The following is a 25,554-nucleotide window of genomic DNA, read 5'->3' as shown; positions in this document are numbered from 1 at the left end:
TCCATCCCCTGGGTTCCCATCCCCTGGTTCCCATCCCACCCCATGGCTCCCATCCCAGCCTATGGATCCCACCTCATCCCATGGCTCCCATCCCTTGGGTCCCATCCCATCCCATGTTTCCCATCCCAACCTACAGATCCCACCCCATCCCATGATTCCCATCCCCTGGTTCCCATCCCACCCCATCCCATGGCTCACATTCCCTGATGTCCTGTCTCATCCCATCCCATGGCTCCCATCCCAACCTATAGATCCTGCCCCCTCCCATGTCTCCCACCCCCTGGTTCCCATCCCACCCCATGGCTCCCAGCCCAACCTATAGATCCCTCCCCATCCCATGGCTCCCACCCCATCCCATGGCTCCCACCCCATCCCATGGCTCTCATCCCATCTGATAGATCCCACCCCATCCTGTGGCTTCCATCCCCTGGCTTCCATCCCACCCAATGGCTCCCAACCCAACCCATAGATCCCAACCCTTCCCATGGCTCCCATCCGCTGGTTCCCATCCCACCCCATGGCTCCCATCCCAGCCTATAGATCCTGCCTCATCCCGTGGCCCCCACCCCTTGGGTCCCATCCCATCCCATGTTTCCCATCCCAACCTACAGATCCCACCGCATCCCATGATTCCCATCCCCTGGTTCCCATCCCAACCCATCCCATGGCTCACATCCCCTGGGTTCCATCCCACCCTATGGCTCCCATTCCAACCTATAGATCCCATCCCATCCCATGGCTCCCATCCCCTGGTTCCCATCCCACCCTATGGCTCCCATTCCAACCTATAGATCCCACCCCATCCCATGGCTCCCATCCCCTGGTTCCCATCCCACCCCATGGCTCCCATCCCAATCTATATATCCCACTCCATCCCATGATTCCCACCCCCCAGTTCCCATCCCACCCCATGGATCCCAGCCCAACCTATAGATCCCACCCCACTCCATGTCTCTCACCCCATGGCTCCCATCCCCTGGGTTCCATCCCACCCCATGGCTCCCATCCCAACCTATAGATCCCACCCCACCCCATGTCTCCCACCCCCTGGTTCCCACCCCACCCCATGGCTCCCACCCCAACCCATAGATCCCACCCCCTCCCATGGCTCCCACCCCATGGTTCCCATCCCACCCCATGGCTTCCATCCCAACCTATAGATCCCATCCCATCCCATGGCTCCCACCCCCTGTTTCCCATCCCACCCCATGGCTCCCATCCCAAGCTATAGATCCCTCCCCACCCCATGGCTCCCACCCCATGGCTCCCACCCCAACCTATAGATCCCACACCATCCCATGTCTCCCGTCCCCTGGTTCCCATCCCACCCCATGGCTCCCACCCCCTGGTTCCCACCCCCTCCCATGGCTCCTATCCCCTGGTTCCCATCCCACTCCATCCCATGGCTCACATCCCCTGATGTCCTGTCTCACCCCACCCCATGGCTCCCATCCCAACCTATAGATCCCTCCCCCTCCCATGGCTCCCACCCCATGGCTCCCATCCCAACCCATAGATCCCACCCCGCCCCACCCCTCCCGCCCCAGCCGTGGCGCGGCGGGTACCGGTGGGGTTGCCGGGGTTGATGATGCAGAGCACGCGGGGGCAGCAGCTCCGGCGCCCCTCGCTCAGCACCCGCCGCAGCTCGGCCACGTCCAGGGCCCAGCACCGCTCCTCGTCCAGCAAGTAGCCGAGCTGGACGGCGTCGAGCTCCGCGATGGCCGCCGAGTAGAGCGGGTACTGCGGGATGGGGATCAGCACCCCCGTGCGCGACGGGCCCGAGCCCGACACCAGCAGCTTCAGGATGGTCTGTGGGGACAGGGGAGAGCGTGGGGCGGGGGGGGAGCAGCGTGGGGAGGGCACGGGAACGGGGGGGACGCGGTGGGGTGGGCATGGGAGGGTGAGGAACGGCATGGGGTGGGCATGGGAGCATGAGGAGCATCGTGGGGTGGGCATGGGAGGGTGAGGAACATCGTGGGGTGGGCATGGGAGGGCGAGGAACATCGTGGGGTGGGCATGGGAGGTTGAGGAACATCATGGGGTGGGCATGGGAGGTTGAGGAACATCATGGGGTGGGCATGGGAGGGCGAGGAACATCGTGGGGTGGGCATGGGAGGTTGAGGAACATCATGGGGTGGGCATGGGAGGTTGAGGAACATCGTGGGGTGGGCATGGGAGGTTGAGGAACATCATGGGATGAGCGTGGGAACAGTGGGGACACGATGGTTTCAGCGGGGACACGATGGTTTGGTCATGGGAGGGTGAGGAACATTGTGGTGTGGTGAGGAACATCATGGGACAAGCATGGGAGGGTGAGGAACACCATGGGGTGGTGAGGAATGTCATGGGATGAGCATGGAAGGGGGAGGAACATGATGGGGTGGGCGTGTGAGGGTGAGGAACATCATCATGGGGGGATGAGGAGCATCATGGGATGAGCCTGGGAACAGTGGGGATATGATGGTTTGGGCATGGGAGGGTGAGGAACATCATGGGATGAGCATGGGAGGGTGAGGAACATCATGGGGTGGGCATGGGAGGGTGAGGAACATCATGGGGTGGGCATGGGAGGGTGAGGAACATCGTGGTGTAGTGAGGAACATCATCATGGGGTGGTGAGGAACATCACGGGACAAGCATGGGAGGGTGAGGAACATTGTGGGGTGGGCATCAGGTGGTGAGGAAGGTCATGAGGTGGGCACGGGAAGAGTGGGGACAGGGTGGTGTGGGCATGGGGTGGTGTGGAGATAGAGCTCATGGGCATGGGGATGGTGACTAGGACATGGTGTGGGCATGGGGATGGTGAGGAATGTCATGGGGTGGACACGGGGTGGTGAGGAATGTCATGGGGAGGGCATGGGAATGGTGGGGACACAATGGTTTGGGCATGGGGTAGTGAGGAACATCACAGGGTGAGCATGGGAGGGTGAGGAACATCGTGGGGTGAGCATGGAGATGGTGAGGAACACCATGGGGTGGTGAGGAACACCATGGGGTGAGCACGGGAGGGTGAGGAACATCATAGGGTGGGAATAGGGATGGTGTGGAGATAGAGGGCACAGGCATGGGGACAGGGTTGGTGTGGGTATGGGAATGGTGTGGGCATGGGGACAGTGTGGGCATGGGGACAGCAGGGACACGATGGTGTGGGCATGGGATGGTGTGGAGATAGAGGACATGGGCACCGGGATGATGGGACACCGGGGTAGTCCCCACAGGGACTATATGGGGTGGGGATGCTGTGGGGACACCATGGTGCGGGCATGGGGATGGTGGGCACACGATGGGGTGGACATGGGGACAATGAGGGGACGTGGCTGGTGTGGGCATGGGGATGGTGTGGGCATGGGGACAGTGAAGGGACAGGATGCAGGTATGGGGTGGTGAGGAACATCATGGGGTGGGCATGGGGACAGTGGAGATAGAGGGGATGGACGTGGGGACAGTGATGATGGGGCAGTGGGATGGCACAGGGACAGTGTGGGGACACGGTGTGGGCATGGGCATGGTGTGGAGATAGAGGGCATGGGCGTGGGGACAGGGATGGGACAGGGACCATGGGGACAATGGGAAGGCACAGGGACAATATGGGCTGGGGACGTCATGGGGACACCACGGTGTGGGCATGGGGGCAACGAGGGGACATGGGTGGTGTGGGCATGGGGATGGTGAGGAGACGGAGGGCATGGGCATGGGGCAGGGTTGGTGCGGGCATGGGGACGGTGTGGGCATGGGGATGGTGTGGGCATGGGGACGGTGGGGACAGGGGTGATGGGGCACTGGATGGCACATGTGGGGACATGGTGGTGGGGGTTTGGGGACAGTGCGGGGTTATGGGCATGGGGACAACAAGGGGGCAGGGGTGACGGGGACGGCGCAGGGACAGTGCGGGGACACGGTGTGGCCACGGGGACAGCGCACACAGGGACATCCCCCCCCCAGCGCTGGCCCTGTCCCACGTCCCCATGGGGACACCATGGACATGGCGGGGACACCCCATCCCGGTGCCGCCACCCCCTTGGCACCGGCACGGGGGGCTGGTGCCAACCGCGGCACAAAGGTCCCTTTGTGGTCCCTGGCGTGGGAAGCGGAGGGGACACGGGGGGGGGACACGGGGGGGGACACGGGGGGGGGCCGGTACCACGATGGCCTCGCTGGCGCCGGCGGACAGGAAGATGTGGTTGGGGTTGGCCGGGACCCCATCGCGGCGCTGCAGGAACCGCGCCACGTCCTGGCGCACCACGTCCAGCCCGGGGCTGGCGCTGTACGAGCCTGGGACAACGGGGACACGGGGACAACGGGGGGCGAGGGGACAGTGAGGTGCTAAAGGGGACACCGACGCCCCAAAGGTGGCATTAAGGTGCTAAAGGGGACACTCAGGGGCCTAAAGGTGACACCAAGGTGCTAAAGGTGATACCAAGGTGATACCAAGGTGCTAAAGGTGATACCAAGAGGACACCAAGGTACTAAAGGTGCTACCAAGGGGACACCAAGGTCCTCAAGGTGACACCAAAGGTGATACCAAGGTGCTAAAGGTGATACCAAGAGGACACCAAGGTACTAAAGGTGATACCAAGGGGACACCAAGGTCCTAAAGGTGACACCAAAGGTGACACCAAGGTACTAAAGGTGATACCAAGGGGACACCAAGGTGCTAAAGATGACACCAAAGGTGACACCAAGGTGCTAAAGAGGATACCAAGGGGACACCAAGGTCCTAAAGATGACACCAAAGGTGACACCAAGGTGCTAAAGGTGATACCGAGGTCCCAAAGATGACATCAAGGTCCCAAAGGTGACACGCGCGTTCCTAAAGGTGATACCCATGGGTGGTATCACTTCTGTATCCTAAAGGTGATCACCTATAAGGGGATCATTAAGGGGACACCAAGGTCCTAAAGGTGACGCTCAAGGTCCCAAAGGTGATACCAAGGTGCCAGCAAAGTCCTAAAGGTGCCACCAAAGGTGCCACCAAGGTCCTAAAGGTGACGCTCAAGGTCCTAAAGGTGACACCAAGGTCCTTATAGGTGACATTAAGGTGACACCAAGGTCCTAAAGGTGGCCCCGGAGGTGGCCCCGGAGGTGGGAGCAGGGCCCCAGCGGTGCCCCGTCCCTGTCCCCCCGTCCCTGTCCCCCCGTCCCCGCTCACCCGCGCTGTGCCCGGCACAAGCCTCCAGCAGGCGCCGGGCTCGAGCTTTGGCGTCCTCAGGGATGGTGGAGTCCGAGAGCAGCTCCGGGTACAGGCACAGCGCCACCACCTGCGGGCACCCAACGGGACACCCAATGGGACACCCAACGGGGCACCCAGTGGGGCACCCAATGGGGCACCACAGGGACACCCAATGGGACACCCAATGGGGCACCCAACAGGGCACCACAGGGACACCCCATGGGACACCCCAGTGGGGCACCCCAATGGGACATCCAATGGGACACCCCAGGGACACCCAACGGGACACCCAATGGGACACCCAATGGGGCACCCAATGGGACACCACAATGGGGCACCCCAGGGACACCCCAATGGGACACCCAATGGGGCACACAACAGGACACCCAACGGGACACCACAATGGGACACCACAATGGGGCACCACAGGGACACCCGAGGGACACCCCAATGGGACACCCAATGGGACACCCCAATGGGACACCCCAGGGGCACCCCCCCAGTGGCCCAGGGGACACCCCCATGGTGGCAGCGGTACCTGGCGCAGGAAGGTGATGGGTCTCTGCCCCATGGCTTGAGCGTCACCGATGTTGGCCTTGATCACCTCTTTGAAGGGCTTGGGGACACCCTGGGGACAGGGGGTGTGGGATGTGGGGTGTGGGACATGGGAACACGGGGACATGGGGACGCAGATGGGAAAATGGGGACATTGGGATGGGGTTGGATATGGGGACACGGGGTCACTGGTACAGGGATGGGGACGGGGAGGACAGAGACAGGGATGGGGACAGGGCCAGAGTCAGGATTAGGGACAGGGATGGGACAGGGATGGGGATGGGATGGGGACAGGGATGAGGACAGAGCCTGGGACAGGGATGGGGGGCAGAGAGAGGGAGAAGGTTGGGGACAGGAATGGGGAGAGGGACAGGAACAGGGTCAGGGATGGGAACAGGGATGGAGACAGGAGACAATGGGGCAGGGATGGGGACAGGGGACAGACAGGGACAGGGAAGGGGGCAGAGACAGGGACAGGGACAGGGATGGGATTCGGGATGGGGCAGAAGGACAAAGATGGGGACAAGGGAATGGGACAGGGTCAGGGACGGGAGGAGGATCAGGGACAAGGCTGAGGACAGGGACAGGGTCAGGGACCGGGATCTGGGGGTGGCACCATCCCAATGTCCCCTGTCCTGGGGGGGACATGGGACACGGGGTATGGGGACACGGGGACACTGGGACACGGGGATATGGGATGTGGGATGTGGGGCACGGGCCGTGGGACCGTCCCCGCCCCCGTTCCCGGTTCCATCCCGTCGCTCCGGACTTTGGCCGCAGCCGCGGGGCCGGCGCGGACTCTGCCCCCCCCGCCCCGGGCACCGGGGGCACCGCGACACCGCCCGGGGCCGCCCCGCTGCCCCCCCGGCACCGCGCGGGGCACCCGCACCCGCCCGCACCCACCGGCACCCAGTGGCACCCACTGGCACCCGCCGGCACCCACTGGCACCCACTGGCTCCCACCGGCACCCAGTGACACCCCCGGCAACACCCTGGCACCCAGTGACACCCAGTGACGCCCCAGTGACACCGCGGTGACACCCCGGCAACACCCCCGGCACCACCCCTGGCACCCAGTGACACCGCGGTGACACCCCCGGCACCACCCCTGGCATCCGGTGACAGCCGGTAACACCCCCCCGGCACTAGTGCCACCCACTGCCGGCACCCTGGCACCCGGTGTCACCCCACTGGCACCCACTGCCACCACCCTGGCATCCGGTGTCACCTTCATGACACCCACCGGCACCCGGTGTCACCCAGTGCCACTCCACTGGCACCCGGTGTCACCCCACTGGCACCCACTGTCACCCACTGCCACCACCCTGGCACCCGGTATCACCCCGTTGCCACCCCCTGACACCACCCCTGACACCCCCGGCACTGCCCGGGGGCACCCAGTGACACCTCCTGGCACCCCCGGCACCACCCCTGGCACCCAATGTCACCTCCATGTCACCCACTGCCACCCACTCTCACCCAGTGTCACCCAGTGTCACCTACCTGTCACTCCCATGTCCCACCCCCTCCAGGGGACCCCCCCATGAGACACCCCCACCCATGGGTGCCCCGCGGGGTGCAGGGCTACAGGGGGAGAGGGACCGATCCTGCATCTTGGGGGGGGGGTTTGGGTGTCCCGGTTTGGGGATCCCAGTTTGGGTATTCCCGGTGTTCCCGGTTTCAGGTTCCCGGTTTGGGGAGCGGGGGGGGGGTCCCAGTTCGGGGTTCCCGGGGATTCCCGGTTTGACATTCCCGGTTTAGGGGGTGCCCTGTTCGGAGCTCCCGGAGGGGTCCCGGGTCGGGATTCCCGGGTCGAGATTCCCGGTTTGAGGGTTCCCAGTTTGAGGGTTCCCGGTTTGGGGGTTCCCAGTTTACGGTTCCTGCGGGATTCCCGCTGTGCGGGTCCCGCTTTGGAGGGGGGGGGGTGGGTCCCAGTTCGGGGTTCCCAGTTTGGGATCCCGGGATTCCCGGTGTTCCAGGGGCTCTTCCCGGCGCCGCCGGTACCTGCCGCAGGTCCCGCTCCAGCTCCAGGGCGCGGGTGACGATGGGGCCGCGCACCGCGTACTGCACCCTCCGGATGGCGGCGTTCATGGAGCTGGGGCTCAGCACCGGCTCCCGCCGCGGACCCGCACCCGGACCCGGAGCCGAGGCCGGACCCGACCCGGAGCCGGAGCCGGAGCCGGAGCCGGAGCCGGAGCTGGAGCCGGAGCCCGATCCCCGCCTTGGAGCCGCCGCCGCCGCCATGGCCCGACCCGCGCGGAGCCTGCGGGACCGCAGCGCCCTCAGTGCGCGCATCCGCACCGGGACAGCGCGGGACAAAGCGGGACAGAGCGGGACGGAGCGAGACAGAGCGGGACGGAGCGGGACGGAGCGGGACGGAGCGAGACGGAGCGGGACGGAGCGGGACGGAGCGGGACAGCGCGGGACAGCGCGGGACAGAGAGGGACAGAGAGGGACAGAGCGGGACGGAGCGGGACGGAGCGGGACGGAGCGGGACGGAGAGGGATGGAGCGGGACGGAGCGGGACGGAGCGGGACGGAGAGGGACGGAGCGGGACGGAGCGGGACGGAGAGGGACGGAGAGGGACGGAGCGGGACAGCGCGGGACAAAGGGGACAGTGCGGGACGGCACCGGGAGAGCGCCGGGAGAGCGGGAGCGGCTCCGCCCCGGGCGGCAGCGCCGCGGTCAGTGGGTGTGAGAGGGACACGGGGACTGGGATGTGGGATGTGGGACACGGGACACGGGATACGGGATATGGGGGATGTAGGGATGTGAGACATGGGGATATGGGATTGGGATATGGGGACATGGGGGACATGGGGATATGGGACACAGGATATGGGATATGGGGATATGGGATTGGGATATGGGATATGGGACAGGGGGATATGGGATTGGGATATGGGGACATGGGGGACATGGGGTATGGGACATGGGATATGGGATATGGGGATATGGGATTGGGATATGGGATATGGGACAGGGGGATATGGGATTGGGATATGCGGACATGGGGGACATGGGGTATGGGACACGGGATATGGGATATGGGGATATGGGATTGGGATATGGGGATATGGGGGATGTAGGGATATGGGACATGGGGATATGGGATATGGGGATATGGGACATGGGGATATGGGATTGGGATATGGGGACATGGGGGACATGGGGATATGGGAACATGGGGATATGGGGATGTGGGACATGGGGATATTGGAGATAAGGGATGGGGATATGGGGATATGGGGGATATAGGGATATGGGACATGGGGGGATATGGGGGGATATAGGAGGATATGGGACATGGGGATGTGGGATTGGGATATGGGGACATGGCAATATGTGGATATGGGACATGGGGGGACATGGGGATATTGGGGATATGGGATATGAGGATATGGGGATATAGGGGTATGGGACATGGGGCGATATGGGGGGACATGGGGATATTGGGGATATGGGATTGGGATATGGGACATGGGGGGATATGGGGGGATATGGGGATATTGGGGATATGGGATTGGGATATGGGACATGGGGGGATATGGGGGGACATGGGGATATTGGAGATACAGGATTGGGATATGGGACATGGGGGAAAATGGGAATATGTGGATATGGGACATGGGGATATTGGAGATATGGGATTGGGATATGGGGATGTGGGACATTGGGATATGGGGACATGGGGGGATATGGGAGGATATGGGACATGGGATATGGGGGATATGGGGTATGAGGATATGGGGATATGGGACATGGGGGGATATGGGGATATGAGATTGGGATATGGGAACATGGGGGACATGGGATATGGGATATGGGGATGTGGGCACGTGGGGGATTATGTGGATGTGGGGACATGGGGATATGGGATATAGGGATATGGGCCATGGGGATATCGGGATGTGGGAATGCTGGGATATGGGCCATGGGGATACGGAGCCACAACACGGGGCCATGGGGCTGGTTCAGGCCCATGGGGTGACCCGCGGCAGGACCCGGGGGGGGGGACGTGAGGCTGGGACCCACGGGGACAGCGGCCGTGGGGGGTGACATGGCGGGGAGGAGCCCCAAAGCACAACACAGCGCCCCATAGCGCCCCATAGCGCCCCACAGCGCCCCATAGTACCCCCCTTCCCCAGCCCCACAGCGCCCCACAGCACCCCACAGCACCCCATAGCGCCCCATAGCGCCCCATAGCATCCCATAGCGCCCCATAGTACCCCCCTTCCACAGCCCCACAGTGCCCCATAGCGCCCCATAGCATCCCAGAGCATCCCATAGCGCCCCATAGAATCACACAGTGCCCTGTAGCATCCCCTAGTGCCCCACAGCATCCCATAGCATCCCATAGCATCACACAGCGTCCCCCTCCCCCGGCCCCACAGCGCCCCACAGCACCTCACCGCGCCCCATAGCGCCCCATAGCACCCCCACGGCGGCCCATAGCACCCCCTCCAGGGCCCTATAGCACCCCATAGTGCTCTATAGTGCCCAACAGCGCCCTATAGCGACCGCCCCCCGGCCCAACAGAACTATATGGAGCCCCACAGTGCCCAACAGAGCCCCACAGCGCCCTATAGCGACTGCTCCCCGGCCCCACAGCGCCCCATAGCGACTCTATAACGCCCCACAGCGCCCCATAGCGCCCCGCAGCGACTCTATAGCGCCCCATAGCGCACCATAGTGGCTCTATAACGCCCCACAGCGCCCCATAGTGACTCACTAGCGCCCCATAGCGCCCCACAGCGCCCCATAGCGCCCCACTGACCCGCGCTGCTTCATGGCCCCCCCGCTCTCTTGCGCCCCCTAACGGCCGCCCCGCGCAGGCCCCGCCCCTCCCACCCCCCGCCGGCCAATCAGGGAGCGGAGCAGTTGAGGCTGGCCCCTCCCACCCGCACCTGATTGGCTGGAGGTGCTGAAGAGGACGTTGAGGGGGGGGCACCCCGTGAGTGCCAGGGAAGGGGTTGCTATGGGGCGCCCCATAGAGACCAACAGGGGGGCCCACAGACAAACCTCGCTATGGGGCGCCCCATAGAAACCAGCGGGGGGGCCCAGAGACACCCCTCGCTATGGGGCGCCCCATAGAAACCAACGGGGGGGCCCAGAGACACCCCTCGCTATGGGGCGCCCCATAGAAACCAACGGGGGGGCCAGAGACACCCCTCGCTATGGGGCGCCCCATAGAAACCAACAGGGGGGCCCACAGACAAACCTCGCTATGGGGCTCCCCATAGACACCAATGGGGGGGGGCAGAGACACCCCTCGCTATGGGGCGCCTCATAGACACCCTTCGCTATGGGGCACCCCATGGACACCAACATGGGTGGCCCAGAGACACCCCTCGCTATGGGGCACCCCACAGAGACCAATGTGGGGGGGCCCAGATACACCCCTCGCTATGGGGCACCCCATAGAAACCAACGGGGGTGGCCCAGAGACACCCCTTGCTATGGGGCGCCCCATAGAAACCAACGGGGGGCCCACAGACAAACCTCGCTATGGGGCTCCCCATGGACACCAAGGGGGGGGGCAGAGACACCCCTCTCTATGGGGCACCCCACAGAGACCAATGTGGGGGGGCCCAGAGACACCCCTCGCTATGGGGCGCCCCATAGAGACCAACAGGGGGTGCCCAGAGACACCCCTCGCTGTGGGGTGCCTCATAGAGACCAACATGGGGTGCCTCATAGACAACACCCCATGGGTGCCCCATAGATGGCATTTGCTATGGGGTGCCCCATAGACACACCCCCAAGGTTGCCCCGCAGGGATCCTTTGCCATGGGGCACCCCATAGACACCCCCCTATGGGTGCTCCAAAACCAGCCCCCCCACGTGGGGCACCCCACAGCAACCCCCCTCCCCATGTGCTGCCCCCCCCCCGCCCCACATGGGGCACCCCACACATTCCCCCCCAGCCTTCCATGGGGCCCAGCCCCACACATTCCCTTCCGGGGTGCCATGTGGGGCGCCCGTTCCTCCTTATCAGCCCCACACAGCAGTTTCAGGGTGGCCACTGAAACCGCTCCCCCCCTCCTCGCCCCATAGCGCTATGGGGCAGAGCCCTCCCATAACCCCCCAAGCAGGCCCCGTTAGCGGCTCACCTCGGTGCTGTGGGTGCCGTGGGTGCTGTGGGGCAGGAGGAAGAGCTGTGGGGCAGGGGGGTGGCCCCTGACCTTTACCAGCACCCAACAGGCGGGTGCTGCCGCTGCCCCATAGCGCCCTATGGGGAGAACGGGGGGTTCGGGGCAGCGCTATGGGGCTGGGTGGGGGTGACCCACAAGTGGGGGGTGCAGGGACCCGGCGGCACCCATGGGTGGGGGTGGGGAGGGGCGGGGGGTGCTATTTATAGCGCGGCCGGAGAGGTGACACCGCGGGAATGGGAACACCCCCCCCGTGACCCACAGATGGGCCCGGCCATGGGGCGACCCACAGAGACCCACATGGGGGCCCCACAGACACCCCCCATAGGTGCCCCATAGATGGGCCTGGCCATGGGGCGACCCATAGAACCCCCCCATGGGTGCCCACAGCAACCCCCTTCTTTCGCTATGGGGTGCCCCATAGATGCCCCTTGCTTTGGGGTGCCCCATAGGCACCCCTCCTCATGGGTGCCCCATAGATGTGCCTTGTGACCCATAGAGCCCCTTCACTGTGGCTGCCCCACAGATGCCCCCCACCATGGGGTGCTCCATAGACAGCCTTTGCTATGGGGTGCCCCATAGATACCCCCCTATGGGTGCCTCATAGACACATCCTCAATATGGGGTGCCCCATAGATACCCCCCTATGGGTGCCTCATAGACACATCCTCAGTATGGGGTGCCCCATAGATGCTCCTTGCTATGGGGTGCCCCATAGGGACCCCTTGCTGTAGGATGCCCCATAGAATCCCCTCAGTGAGTGCCCCATAGATACCCCCAGCTATGGGGTGCCCCACAGACCCCCTCCCATGGGTCACCCACAGATGTACCTTGCTATGGGGTACCCCACAGCCAACCCCCCACATCCACGTATTGCTGTGGGGTGCCCCATAGATCCCCCCCATTCTGGTTGCCCCACAGCCTTCCATTGCCATGGGGCTGCCCCACAACCACCCCTCGCCATGGGGCTGCCCCACAGCCTTCCATTGCCATGGGGCTGCCCCACAACCACCCCTTGCCATGGGGCTGCCCCACAGCCCTACATTGCCATGGGGCTGCCCCACAACCACCCCTCGCCATGGGGCTGCCCCACAACCATCCCTCGCCATGGGGCTGCCCCACAGCCTTCCATTGCCATGGGGCTGCCCCACAACCATCCCTCGCCATGGGGCGGCCCCACAGCCTTCCATTGCCATGGGGCTGCCCCACAACCATCCCTCGCCATGGGGCTGCCCCACAGCCTTCCATTGCCATGGGGCTGCCCCACAACCACCCCTCGCCATGGGGCGGCCCCACAGCCCTCCATTGCCATGGGGCTGCCCCACAACCACCCCTCGCCATGGGGCGGCCCCACAGCCCTACATTGCCATGGGGCTGCCCCACAACCACCCCTCGCCATGGGGCGGCCCCACAGCCCTCCATTGCCATGGGGCTGCCCCACACCCCCCTCGGCAGCGCATCCAAGAACCTTCAGGGCAAGAAAAACCACTGAAAAACCTGGAATATTTAGGAAGAAAAACGTCCGGATCCCAGATCCCAGATCCCGGATCCCTGATTCCAGATCCCGGATCCTTGATTCCAGATCCCGGATCCCTGATTCCGGATCCTTGATTCCAGATTCAGGATCCCGGGTCCTGGATCCTTGATCCCAGATCCTGGATCCCTGATTCCGGATCCCTGATTCCGGATCCCGGATCCTTGATTCCAGATCCCTGATCCCGAACATTCCCGGCTCCGGCGGCGCTGTCACATCACCCGGCAGCACCGGCGCTTCCCGCCCGGAGCCTCCTCCACGGGCGCCGTCAGCTTCAGGAGCGGTGGCTCAGCCGGGAACGGCTCCGGATCCCGATCCCGATCCCGGTCCTGATCCCGATCCTGATCCTGGTCCCGGTCCTGATCCCGATCCTGCCGCTGGCACTTGGAGGCCGCCCGGAGCCGCTTGAGGTCGGGCAAGGTGTGGGGCGCGCCGAGGGCGCCGTTGGGTTGCGCCGGCTCCGGCGGCTCCGTCCCGGCCCCGTTCCCGCCGGGAATGTCCTCGGGGCTCCCGCGGCGCTGCCACACGAGCGCCTCGCGCTCCAGCTCCCGCCGGTACCGGCTGCTGCGCTCCGAGAGGCTCACGCGGCGCACGAGCTTCCTGGGAATGACGGCAGGCGGGATGGATCCGTCCCGATCCATGGGGACACAGCCCCGCGCACCGCGGCGCTCCGGCCCCGGAGGCTCATCCCGATCCATAGGGACACAGCCCAATGGACCAGGATGCTCCAAGCCCCGGAGGCTCATCCCAATCCCATTCCATAGGGACACATCCCAATGGACCAGGGTACTTCAGGTCCCGGAGGCTCATCCCGATCCATAAGGATACATCCCAATAACCCAGGATGATCCAAGCCCCGGAGGCTCATCCCATTCCCATTCCATAGGGACACACCCCAGTGGACCAGGATGCTCCAAGCCCTGAAGGCTCATCCCAATCCATAGGGACACATCCCAATAAACCAGGATGCTTCAGGTCCCGGAGGCTGATCCCATTCCATAGGGACACATCCCAATGGACCAGGATGCTCCAAGCCCAGGAGGCTCATCCCATTCCATAGGGACACATCCCAATAAACCAGGATGCTTCAGGTCCCGGAGGCTGATCCCATTCCATAGGGACACATCCCAATGGACGAGGATGCTCCAAGCCCTGGAGGCTCATCCCATTCCCATTCCATAGGGACACATCCCAATGGACGAGGATGCTCCAAGCCCTGGAGGCTCATCCCAATCCCATTCCATAGGGATACATCCCAATGGACCAGGATGCTTCAGCCCCAGGAGGCTCATCCCGATCCATAAGGAAACATCCCAATAAACCAGGATGCTCCAAGCCCTGAAGACTCATCCCAATCCATAGGGACACATCCCAATGGACCAGGATGCTCCAAGCCCAGGAGGCTCATCCCATTCCCATTCCATAGGGACACATCCCGATGGACCAGGATGCTCCAAGCCCCATCCAGCCACGCTGGAGCATCCCAAACTCCTCCATTGCTCCCATTCCCGCCTCCCTCCCGGCGAACCCCCTCATCCTGGCATCCCAAGACCCCAACCGTTCCCATGGGAAGCCCAAGCCCCTCACGCCACCCCCTCCCGGTTTCCCGGAGCCCCCTGGGGCGCTGGCGCGGCTCCGAGGGATTCCCGGCGCGTTCCCTGGGACGGGCTGGACGATCCCGGCGCGTTCCCGGCCTCACCCGCGGCTGCCGGCGCTGGAAGCGCGGCGCTGGAGCAGGGATTTGTGCTTTTCCTGGGATTTCAGCACGGCGGCGCGGTGCTGCTTCAGCTCCAGCAGCTTGGAGCGGGTCTGCTCGTCCGCACAGACGTCTGCAGGCAGCGGGAATGCCGGGAATGGCGACGGGAATGAGCGACGGAGCCCACACAGGGGTGGGAATGGGACACGCAAAGGGTGGGAAGGGGGATGGACATAAAGTTGGGAATGGGGATGGACACACAAAGGGTGGGAATAGGGATGGGCACAAAGGTCGGGAATAGGGATGGACACAAAGGGTGGGAATGGGGATGGACACAAAGGATGGGAATGGGGATGGACACAAAGGTCGGGAATAGGGATGGACACAAAGGGTGGGAATAGGGATGGACACAAAGGGTGGGAATGGGGATGGACACAGGGGATGGGAATGGGGATGGACACAAAGGTCGGGAATAGGGATGGACACAAAGGGTGGGAATAGGGATGGACACAGGGGATGGGAATAGGGATGGACACAAAGGGTGGGAATAGGGATGGACACAGGGGATGGGAATAGGGATGGACACACAGGTTGGGAATAGGGATGGACACAAAGGGTTGGGAATAGGGATGGACACAAAGGGTGGGAATAGGGATGGACACACAAAGGGTGGGAATAGGGATGGACATAAAGGTCGGGAATAGGGATGGACACACAAAGGGTGGGAATAGGGATGGGCACAAAGGGTTGGGAATAGGGATGGACACACAGGGGATGGGAATAGGGATGGACACACAGGTTGGGAATAGGGATGGACACAAAGGGTGGGAATAGGGATGGACACAGGGGATGGGAATAGGGATGGACACACAAAGGGTGGGAATAGGGATGGACACACAAAGGGTTGGGAATAGGGATGGACACACAAAGGGTGGGAATAGGGATGGACACACAAAGGGTGGGAATAGGGATGGACACACAAAGTTTGGGAATGGGGATGGACACACAAAGGGTGGGAATAGGGATGGACACACAAAGGGTGGGAATAGGGATGGACACACAAAGTTTGGGAATAGGGATGGACACAAAGGGTTGGGAATAGGGATGGACACAGGGATGGACACACAAAGTTTGGGAATGGGGATGGACACACAGGGGCGGGTGCGGGGGATGGGGCCTCACCCAGCGGCGTCTCGTCCAGCTCCGACCTGGCATCGACGTCGGCTCCGTGAGCGACCAACAGCTCCAGCAGCGGCAGCTGAGGGGCGGGAGCACCGGGAATATGGGGGGAAATGGGGAAAAATTAGGGAAAATGCGAGAAAATGGGAGAAAATTGGGGAAAAATCGGAGAAAATTGGGGAAAATGGGGAAAAGTTAGGGGAAGTGGGGAAAAATTAGGGAAAATGGGGCAAAATTGGGGAAAAATGTGGGGAAATGGGGAAAATGGGAGAAAATGAGAGAAAATGGGGGAAATTGGGGAAAATGAGGAAAAATTAGGGAAAGAAGGGGGGAATTTGGGAAAATGGGGGAATTGGGGAAAATGGGGGAAAAATGGGGAAAAATTGGGGAAAATGGGGGAAATTGGGGAAAAATGGAGGAAATGGGGAAAATGGGAGAAAATTGGGGAAAAATGGGAGAAAATTGGGGAAAAATTAGGAAAAGTGGGGAAAATTGGGGAAAAAGGGGGAATTGGGGAAAATGAGGGAAAATTGAGGGAAATTGGGGGAAAATGGGGGGAAATGGGAGGAAATGGGAGGAAATGGGGGGAATCAGGCAGGGTTTGACTGAAAATGGAGGAACTTCAACCAAAATCAGATACAACTGGGAAAATCGGGCAGAAAATTCACTAATGTTGTCCAAAATCCCACAGAATATGGAGAATTGGGCAGGGTTTCCCTGAAATTTGGGTAATTTTGCCCCAAAAGTGGGAAAATTAAGCAGGGTTTAACTGAAAATCGGGGAATTATGCCCAAATTCGGGAAAAATCTGGCAGAATTGTGCAGCAAATTCAGTAATTTTGTCCAAAATCAAGTGATTTGACCCAAAATCAGGCAGAATCAGACAGGGTTTGCCTCAAAATTGAGCAAAATTGGGCAGAATTGGGCAATTTTGCCCCAAATCAGGTAGGGTTTGGTTGAAATTTGGACAATTTTGCCTGAAATTGGGAAAAATTGGGTTGAATCAGGCAAAAGTCAGGTGTTTGCCTGAAAATTGCAAGATTTTGCCCAAAGTAATGCAAAACTGCGCAGAATTTGCCTGAAAATTTGGTGATTTTGCCCAAATTCTGGCAGAATCAGGCAGGGTTCACCTTAAAATTGGGCAATTTTGGACAGAATTAGGCAGGGTTTGCTGGAAAATGGGGTCGTTTTGCCAAAAATTGGACAAACTGGGTAGTTTGCCTAAAATTGGGCAATTTTGCCCAAAATCGTGGAGAATCGTGCAGGGTTTGTCTGAAAACTGGGTGATTTAGCCCAAAATCAGGCAAAATCAGGCAGAATCGGCAGTGTTTGCCTGAAAATTGGGAACTTTGCCTAAAATTGAGCAAAAGCAGGCAGAATTGGGCAAGGTTTGCCTGAAAATCAGACTATTTTGCCCAAAATCAGGCAAAATCAGGCAGAATTGGGCAGTGTTTCTCAAAAATTCGGTTATTTAGCTCAAAATTGAGCAAAATTGGGCATGGTTTGCTTGAAAATGAGGCAATTTTGCCCTAAATCAGGGAGAATCAGGCAGTGTTTGCCTGAAAATTGGACAATTTTACCTAAAACTGTGCAAAATCTGGTTGAATTGGGCAATGTTTTCCTGAAAATTGTGTGATTTTGCCCAAACTAGCATAAAATTGGGCAGAATGTGCCTGAAAACTGGAAATTTTGCCTAAAATTGAGCAAAATCAGGTTGAAAATGGGAAATTCTGCCTAAAATTGAGCAAGATCAGGCTGAAAATTAGGAATTTTGCCCAAAATTGAGCAAAATCAGGGAGGGTTTTCCTGAAAATTGGGAATTTTGCTTAAAATTGAGCAAACTTGGGCAGGATTTGCCTGAAAATTGGGAATTTTGCCTAAAACTGAGCAAAATCAGGCTGAAAATTAGGAATTTTGCCTAGAATTGAGCAAAATCAGGCTGAAAATTGGGAGTTTTGCCTAGAATTGAGCAAAATTATGTGGAAAATTAGGAATTTTGCCCAAAATTAAGCAAAATGAGGTTGAAAATTGGGAATTTTGTTTAAAATTTAAGCAAAATCAGGCTGAAAATTGGGGATTTTGCTTAAAATTAAGCAAATCAGGCTGAAAATTGGGTATTTTGCCTAGAATTGAGCAAAATTATGCTGAAAATTAGGAATTTTGCCCAAAATTAAGCAAAATCAAGCTGAAAATTGGGAATTTTGCTTAAAATTAAGCAAATCAGGCTGAAAATTGGGAATTTTGCCTAGAATTGAGCAAAATTATGCTGAAAATTAGGAATTTTGCCCAAAATTAAGCAAAATCAAGCTGAAAATTGGGAATTTTGCCTAGCATTGAGCAAAATGAGGCTGAAAATTGGGAATTTTGCTTAAAATTAAGTAAAATGAGGCTGCAAATTGGGAATTTTGCCTAGAATTGAGCAAACTGAGGCTGCAAACGGGGCGCTTTGCCCAGCTGGGCAGAAGGCAGGCGAACCCCCGGGAACGCCGCCGTACCTGCCCCCAGCAGGCAGCAGCGTGCAGCGGTTCCCATCCATCCCAGTCCCGGACGCCGATCCCGGCGCGATGCTCCAGCAGCAGCTCCGCCGCCTCCACGTACCCGTTGGCCGCGGCCACGTGGAGCTGTCGGGGACGGAGCCGATCCCGTTGGGATGAGGTTCGGCACCACCACCACCCCCCAGCCCCGTCCCCGCGTCCTACCAAGGTGGCTCCGTGTCCCCGCGGCGCATCCAGGTCCCCTCCGGCATCCAGGAGGCGCTGGATCTCCTGCAGCATCCCGCGCTCCGGCGCCGCACGAGCCTCCTCGATCCTCTCCTGCGTGATCCCTGACGGAGACAACAAGGTGCCATGGAGGGGCCAGATCCAGGCAGGGTTGCCCGAAAACGGGCCGATTTTGCCCCAAATTCAGCAAAATCGGGCAGAACCGAGCAAGGTTTGCAGGAAAATTGAGCTGGTTTGGGCAAAATCACACAGGGTTTTCCTGAAAATTGGGATATTTTGCCCAAAATCAGGTGGGGTTTGCTTGAAATTTGGACAATTTTGCCTGAAATTGGGGAAAACCAAGTTGAATCCGGCAAAAAACAGGCGTTTGCCTGAAAATTGCCGCGGATCCCACCGGATCCGTGCCGGGGTGACGCTCACCCTGCTCGGCCATGGCGCTCTCCAGGCATTCCAGCGTCTCCTCGTCCTCGCACAGGTCGTAGGGCATGTTCCCATCGGAGTTGAGGGCCAGCAGGTCGGCACCGCTGCGGGCGGGGGGCAGAGGTGGGGGTCACCCCTCGGCCCCGGCGCCCCCCGCGCCCCCCGGCCCCGCGGGTACCGCTGGACGAGGAGCTGGAGCAGGCGCCGGTGGCCGCAGGTGGCGGCGGCGTGGAGCGGGGTCCAGAGCTCGCTGTCCGCCGCGTTGACGGCGGCGCCGGCGTCCACCAGCGCCGTCACCACGTCCCCGCAGCCATCGATGCAGCACTTGGGAGCGGGCAACACGGCAAGGGAGGGAAAACCGTGGGAAGGAGGGAAAAACAGGGGAAGGGAGTGGGAAAAGCATGGGAAGGGAGTGGGAAAACATGGGAAGGGAGTGGGAAAACATGGGAAGGGAGTGGGAAAACCGTGGGAAGGGAGGGAAAACCGTGGGAAGGGAGTGGGAAAACCATGGGAAGGGAGTGGGAAAACCATGGGAAGGGAGGGAAAACCATGGGAAGGGAGGGAAAACCACGGGAAGGGAGGGAAAACCATGGGAAGGGAGTGGGAAAACCGTGGGAAGGGAGGGAAAACCGTGGGAAGGGAGGGAAAACCATGGGAAGGGAGTGGGAAAACCACGGGAAGGGACGGAAAACCGTGGGAAGGGAGGGAAAACCATGGGAAGGGAGTGGGAAAACCATGGGAAGGGAGGGAAAAACAGGGGAAGGGAGGGAAAACCATGGGAACAGTGGGAAAACCATGGGAAGGGAGTGGGAAAATCATGGGAACAGTGGGAAAACCATGGGAACAGTGGGAAAACCATGGGAAGGGAGTGGGAAAACATGGGAAGGGAGTGGGAAAACCATGGGAAGGGAGTGGGAAAACCATGGGAAGGGAGGGGGAAAACCATGGGAAGGGAGAGAAACCCATGGGAAGGGAGTGGGAAAGCCCCGGGACTGGGGGAGCCCGTGAGGACGCGCCCGAGGAGCCGCCCGGCGTTACCTGGTGCAGCGCGGTGAGACCGTCCTCGTTGCACAGGTCGGGGCTGACGCCGCTGGCCAGGAGCTGCCGGACTGAGCCGGCAAACGGAGGGGACGTGGGACCACGGAACCGTGGGATGGGCTGGAAGGGACCCCCGAGGTGCCCCCGTCCCAGCCAAAGGGACACGTCCCGCTGGAGCCGGTTGCTCCAAGCTCCATCCAACCGCCGCCAGCAACGGAGCTTCCCCAACGCCTCCGTTGCCGAGCCCAACTTCCCTCGGTTGTCCCAGCCCGCCGCCAGGACCTTGCCCTTGTTCCCATCTCCGTGATGTTCCCACCTCAACGCTTCCAAGCTCCAGGTTCATTTTCCAGGATGCTTCCATCCAAATTTGGGATCTCCATCCCAATTCCCACCCCAAACCCATCGGATCCACCACCAGAACCTGCCTCCAGCCTCATCATCCCAACCCACCTCCAGGACCTTGCCCTTGTTCCCACCTCCACAATGTTCCCACCTCAACGCTTCCAAGCTCTCGGCTCATATTCCAGGATATTTAGACCCAAATTTGGGATCTCCATCCCATTCCCCACCCCAAACCCATTGGATCCACCACCAGAACCTGCCTCCAGCCTCATCATCCCAACCCACCTCCAGGACCTTGCCCTTGTTGAGCCTCACGATGTTCCCACCATCCCTCCTCAACCCTGTCCAGATCCCACCTCAACCCCCATTCTCCACCACATCCATATGTCCGAGCTCCCAACTCATTTTCCAGGATACTTCCATCCAAATTTGGGATCTCCATCCCATTCCCCACCCCAAACCCACCGGATCCACCACCAGAACCTGCCTCCAGCCTGTGTCTGGGATTGGGATCGGGACTGTCCCAACCCATATCCAAGACCTTGCCCTTGTTCCCACCTCCACGATGTTCCCACCTCAACGCTTCCAAGCTCTCGGCTCATATTCCAGGATATTTAGACCCAAATTTGGGATCTCCATCCCATTCCCCACCCCAAACCCATCAGATCCACCACCAGAACCTGCCTCCAGCCCGTGTTTGGGATTGGGATTGTCCCAACCCACCTCCAGGACCTTGCCCTTGTTCAACCTCATGATGTTCCCACCTCAACGCTTCCAAGCTCCCGGCTCATTTTCCAGGATATTTAGACCCAAATTTGGGATCTCCGCCCCATTCCCCACCCCAATCCCAGGGGATGCCGCCGCAGCACCCACCTTCCTCGGCATCGTGCCGCGCGGCCGCTTCCAGGAGCCGGACGCTGTCCGGGAACGTCACCCTCTTCCCGCGGCTTTTCCTGCTCCTCCTCCCGGCGCCGCTTCCCGGCGCCTCCCGCTCGGCCTGTGCCCAGCTGCGGAGCTGCCGCGCGCGGCGCTCCCGCGCCTGCCGCAGCCGCTCGGGAGCGCTGAGCCGCGCCGCGGCCGCCAGCTCGGCCACCAGCTCCCGGTGCTCCGCCATGGCCGGCGGCTCCCGGCGGGAACGGGGGCAGCGGGAGCCGGATGCGCCACCAGCATCACCCCCCCCCGCTGGGGGGCCGCGGCTTTAGCCCTGTCTCCCGCTGCTTTGCCGGCGCTCGGCGGCGCGTTCCGGAGGCAGGGATGGGAGTTTGGGGATCATCTCCATGTTCCCGGTGTTCCCGGGGGTGTCTCAGCATCCAAAGGGGACGCTGGAACGACGGGGTGGGGTTCCCGAGGCGACGCCGATCCCGGCGGATCCGGAATCACGAAGCAAAGCCGGAGAAATCCCGTCGAGCCGATCCCAAACCTTCGCTCTCCGCTCACGGATCCCGACGTCCTCCGGCCTTCCCGCCCTCTGGAAGCGCGGCGCGGGCATCCAGCAGCCGCCGCGGCTCCAGTCGCATCGAGGAGCCGGGAAACCCGCCAGGAATGTTGCTGGAGGCACCGGGCTCCTCCGGGATGAGCTTCACGCTGGGATCCTACCGGGAAAAGGCAAGGAATGACTCACGGAAGAGGGAAAAGCTCAGCTCTGCCCAAGCACCTCCGGTTCTCCCGCTTCCCTAATCCCGGATTAACCTCTGATCCCAGCTGGAAGCGAATTCCTTGGAGCGGCAGCTGAGGACGGGGCGCCGGCAGAGCCGGGAATGCCGCGGCGGAGCCGGGAATGCCGCGGTGGCTCCGGGAACGCCGCGGTGGAGCCGGGAACGCCGCGGGGCAGGGCTGGGCTGGGAAGGGCAGATTCCAGCAGCGCCGGAGCCGCTTCCCGGTGACTCCGGTCGCAGCCACTTCCCGGGTAAAGTCCAGCCAGGAATGGGGGGGGGGGGGCGGAATTCCGGCACCTTAATCCCGGCGTTAAGCCCTTGGGAATGCTGGTGCCGGGGTTAATCCCTGCGGGAGCTGCCCCAAGGGGACCCCCCCCGGCCCCAGGCCCTTGGGGGTGCTCCCAGGTCCCCTTCCCGAGGCAACCCCCACATTCCCAAAGGGGGGGCCCGTTGCTGGGGTCCCACTCCCCGGGACCCACAATGGCCCCAAGCCCCATCGGGGTGTCCCAGGGACCCCCCAAAGGGGATCCCAGATCCCCGGCCCCTGGGGGGCTGCCCCTGGCACCCAGCGAGGGCCCCCCCGTGCCCCCATAACCAGGGGGTGACCCCAGGACCCCCCCAAGGGGACCCCCATGTCCCTGTGACCACGGGGGTGTCCCCAAGGAACCCCCAAGGGTCCCCCCATGTCCCCAAGGTCCTGTCCCTGAGGGGCCCCCATGACCCCAAGCCCTATGGGGTGCCCCCAAGGACCCCCATGTCCCCATGATCGGGGGGGTCCTGTCACCAGAGACCCCCTCCAAGGGGACCCCCATGTCCCCGTAACCAGGGGGTGTCCCCAGGACCCCTCCCCAGGGGGATCCTATGTTCTGGGGGTCACCCAGACCCCCTCCAAGGGGACCCCACAGCCCCATAACCAGGGGGGTGACCCCAAGGAGCCCCCAAGGGGTCCCCCATGTCCCCATAACCAGGGGGGTGTCCCCGGGGTCACCCCACAAGGGGACCCCATGACCCTGAGCACTGGGGGGTGTCCCTAAGGACCCCCCCAAGGGGATCCCCATGTCCCCATAACCAGGGGGTGTCCCCAGGACCCCTCCCCAAGGGGCCCCCCATGTCCCCATAACCAGGGGGGTGTCCACGGGGTCACCCCACAAGGGGACCCCATGACCCTGAGCACTGGGGGGGTGTACCTAAGGGCCCCCCCAAGGGGACCCCCATGTCCTTATGCCTGGGGGGGTCTGTCCCCATAGTCCCTCCCCAAAGGGACCCCCATGTCCCCGAGGCTGGGGGTGTCCCCAAGGACCCCCCCAAGGGGTCCCCCATGTACCTGTGACCACGGGGGTGTCGCCGGCGTCACCCCACAAGGGGACCCCATGTTCTGGGGGTCACCCAGACCCCCTCCAAGAGGACCCCACGGCCCCATAACCAGGGGGTGTCCCCAAGGACTCCCCATAGGGCCCCCCCATGTCCCCAGGGCCCTGTCCCTGAGGCCCCCCCGTGTCCCCACACCCGCGGCCTCCCCCCGCCCCGCGCGCTCCCGGGGCCGGTCCCATCGCCCCCCCCCACCCCGGGGAGTCCCCCCGGTCCCCGCTGACCCCCCCGTGACCCCCCGTGACCCCCCCGAACCCCCGGTGCCCGCGGCCCCCCGGTACCTGCGCGGCCTCTCCCGGCCCGGCCCGAGCGGTCGCCGTGGCAACGCGGCACGCTTCCGGTGAGGCCGGAAGTGGGCGGGGAACAGGGCGGAAGTGGGATGTGGCGGCCGCGGCGCCATGATGGGTGTGGCGGAGGAGGAAGGGGGGGTGTGGCCACAACCAAGATGGCGGCGGGGAGGGAAAGGCGCCACCTGGCGGGCGGGGGGAATGGGTGGCGCAGAGCGGAGACCAATAGAGACCAATAGAGACCAGTACGGATCAGTGCGGACCAGTACGGATCAGTGCGGACCAGTACGGACCGGTACGGACCGGTACGGACCAGTACAGCCCCCGGTGCTCCCAGTAGAGCCCACTATAAGCCAGTGCAACACCCAGTGCTCCCAGTACAGATCAGTACAGACCAACACATCCCAGTCCCTCTCCCCAGTCCCCCCAGTCCCCCGCCCCGCTCGGTGCCCACCAACGGCAGCGCTCGGCCCGGCTCGGCTCGGCTCGGTTCGCCCGGGTTCGGGTCTACTCGGCTATGTTAGGACCGGTTCGGCTCGGCTCGGCTGTGCTCGGCTCGGTTCGGCTGTTCTGGTCGGTTCGGCTGTGCTCGGTTCGATTCGGCTCGGTTCGGCTATGTTCGGGTCTCCTCGGCTCTGCCCTCCTCGTCCCGATTCGGCTCGGCTCGGTTCGGCTCCTCCCTCCCAGCTCGGTTCGGGTCGGTTCGGCTCCGTTCGGCCGTGCTCGGCTCTGTTCTGGTCAGTTCGGCTCTGCCCGCCCCTTCCCGACTCGGTTCGGTTCGGCTCTGCCCTCTCAGCTCGGGTCGGGTCGGTTCGGCTCCGTTCGGCTCATCTCGGCTCTGCCCGCTCCGTCCCGACTCCGTTTGGTTCGGCTCCTCTCAGCTCCGTTCGGCTCTGCCCGCCCCATCCCGACTCGGTTCGGCTCCGCTCGGCTGGGCTCGGCTCTGCCCGCCCCGTCCCGCCTCGGTTCGGCTCCGCTCGGCTCATCTCGGCTCTGTCCGCCCCGTCCCACCTCGGTTCGGCTCTGCCCTCCCGGCTCTGCTCGGCTCGGTTCGGCTCGGTTCGGCTCCGCTCGGCTCTGCCCCCCCCGTCCCGCTCCCCGCGGGCACCGACTCGGCGGCGCCGCCGGCTCCGGGCGCTGTCGGGGACCGGGACCCCCCGGGGTGACGCGACCCCCCGCCCGCCGGTCACCGCCGGTCACCATTGATCACCATCGATCGCCATTGATCGCCATCGATCGCCACTGGTCACCATTGATCACCATTGATCACCATTCATCGCCATTGATCACCATCGATCGCCATCGATCGCCACCGATCATCATTGATCGCCCACCCCGGCCCGTGCCGGCGGCGCTTTGTTGTGCAAAGGGACCGGGGCGGCGGGATCGGGGATTGGGGGTGCAGGGATGGAAATGGGGGTGCAGGGGATGAATGGGGT

General features: G+C 62.0%; 2 protein-coding genes across 7 annotated transcripts in view; both read right to left on the bottom strand.

The window, feature by feature from the left end:
* The window catches only part of GPT (glutamic--pyruvic transaminase), a 10,802-nt gene extending 2,377 nt beyond the window's left edge, over window positions 1-8,425 (bottom strand). Inside the window, exons 1-5 of the mRNA XM_030502537.1 lie at window positions 7,730-8,425; window positions 5,709-5,798; window positions 5,150-5,258; window positions 4,142-4,272; window positions 1,566-1,809 (exon numbers count right to left, since the gene is read on the bottom strand). Coding sequence (XP_030358397.1) covers window positions 1,566-1,809; window positions 4,142-4,272; window positions 5,150-5,258; window positions 5,709-5,798; window positions 7,730-8,020 — 865 coding nt within the window. The 5' untranslated portion in view covers window positions 8,021-8,425. The remainder of the gene's footprint in view (window positions 1-1,565; window positions 1,810-4,141; window positions 4,273-5,149; window positions 5,259-5,708; window positions 5,799-7,729) is intronic.
* Window positions 8,426-13,361: 4,936 nt separating this feature from the next.
* PPP1R16A (protein phosphatase 1 regulatory subunit 16A) lies at window positions 13,362-25,016 on the bottom strand. 6 transcript variants are annotated; one of them, XM_030477946.1, is made up of 11 exons: window positions 24,110-24,142; window positions 22,495-22,643; window positions 21,679-22,397; window positions 20,464-20,534; window positions 19,604-19,749; window positions 19,426-19,529; window positions 18,985-19,109; window positions 18,781-18,906; window positions 16,290-16,365; window positions 15,111-15,240; window positions 13,362-14,011 (listed from the first exon to the last, which is right to left on the bottom strand). In XM_030477946.1, exons 3-11 carry the CDS (start codon window positions 21,917-21,919, stop codon window positions 13,624-13,626), a joined length of 1,407 nt encoding a protein of 468 aa, XP_030333806.1. In that variant the 5' UTR covers window positions 21,920-22,397; window positions 22,495-22,643; window positions 24,110-24,142; the 3' UTR covers window positions 13,362-13,623. The 6 variants fall into 6 exon arrangements, with proteins under 6 accessions (XP_030333806.1, XP_030333816.1, XP_030333833.1 ...); XM_030477956.1 differs by lacking the exons at window positions 22,495-22,643; window positions 24,110-24,142 and adding an exon at window positions 24,570-25,016; XM_030477973.2 differs by lacking the exon at window positions 22,495-22,643 and having other exon boundaries at window positions 19,604-19,783; window positions 24,110-24,174.
* Between the last annotated feature and the right edge of the window lie 538 nt (window positions 25,017-25,554).

The sequence above is a fragment of the Strigops habroptila genome, chromosome 1, assembly GCF_004027225.2.
Source record: "Strigops habroptila isolate Jane chromosome 1, bStrHab1.2.pri, whole genome shotgun sequence".
NCBI lineage: Eukaryota > Metazoa > Chordata > Aves > Psittaciformes > Psittacidae > Strigops > Strigops habroptila.
The sequence above is the reverse complement of the archived record's forward strand: the minus strand, read 5'-3'. Positions and strand labels throughout refer to the sequence as shown.

Coding starts and splice junctions, on each gene's coding strand:
- PPP1R16A (XM_030477956.1), bottom strand. CDS start 21,919: ATGGCGGAGCACCGGGAGCTGGTGGCCGAGCTGGCGGCCGCGGCGCGG. Junction 19,530..19,603: donor CTCCAGCTCCTCGTCCAGCG/GTACCCGCGGGG, acceptor CCCCGCCCGCAG/CGGTGCCGACCTGCTGGCCC. Junction 19,110..19,425: donor GAGCGCCATGGCCGAGCAGG/GTGAGCGTCACC, acceptor TGTCTCCGTCAG/GGATCACGCAGGAGAGGATC.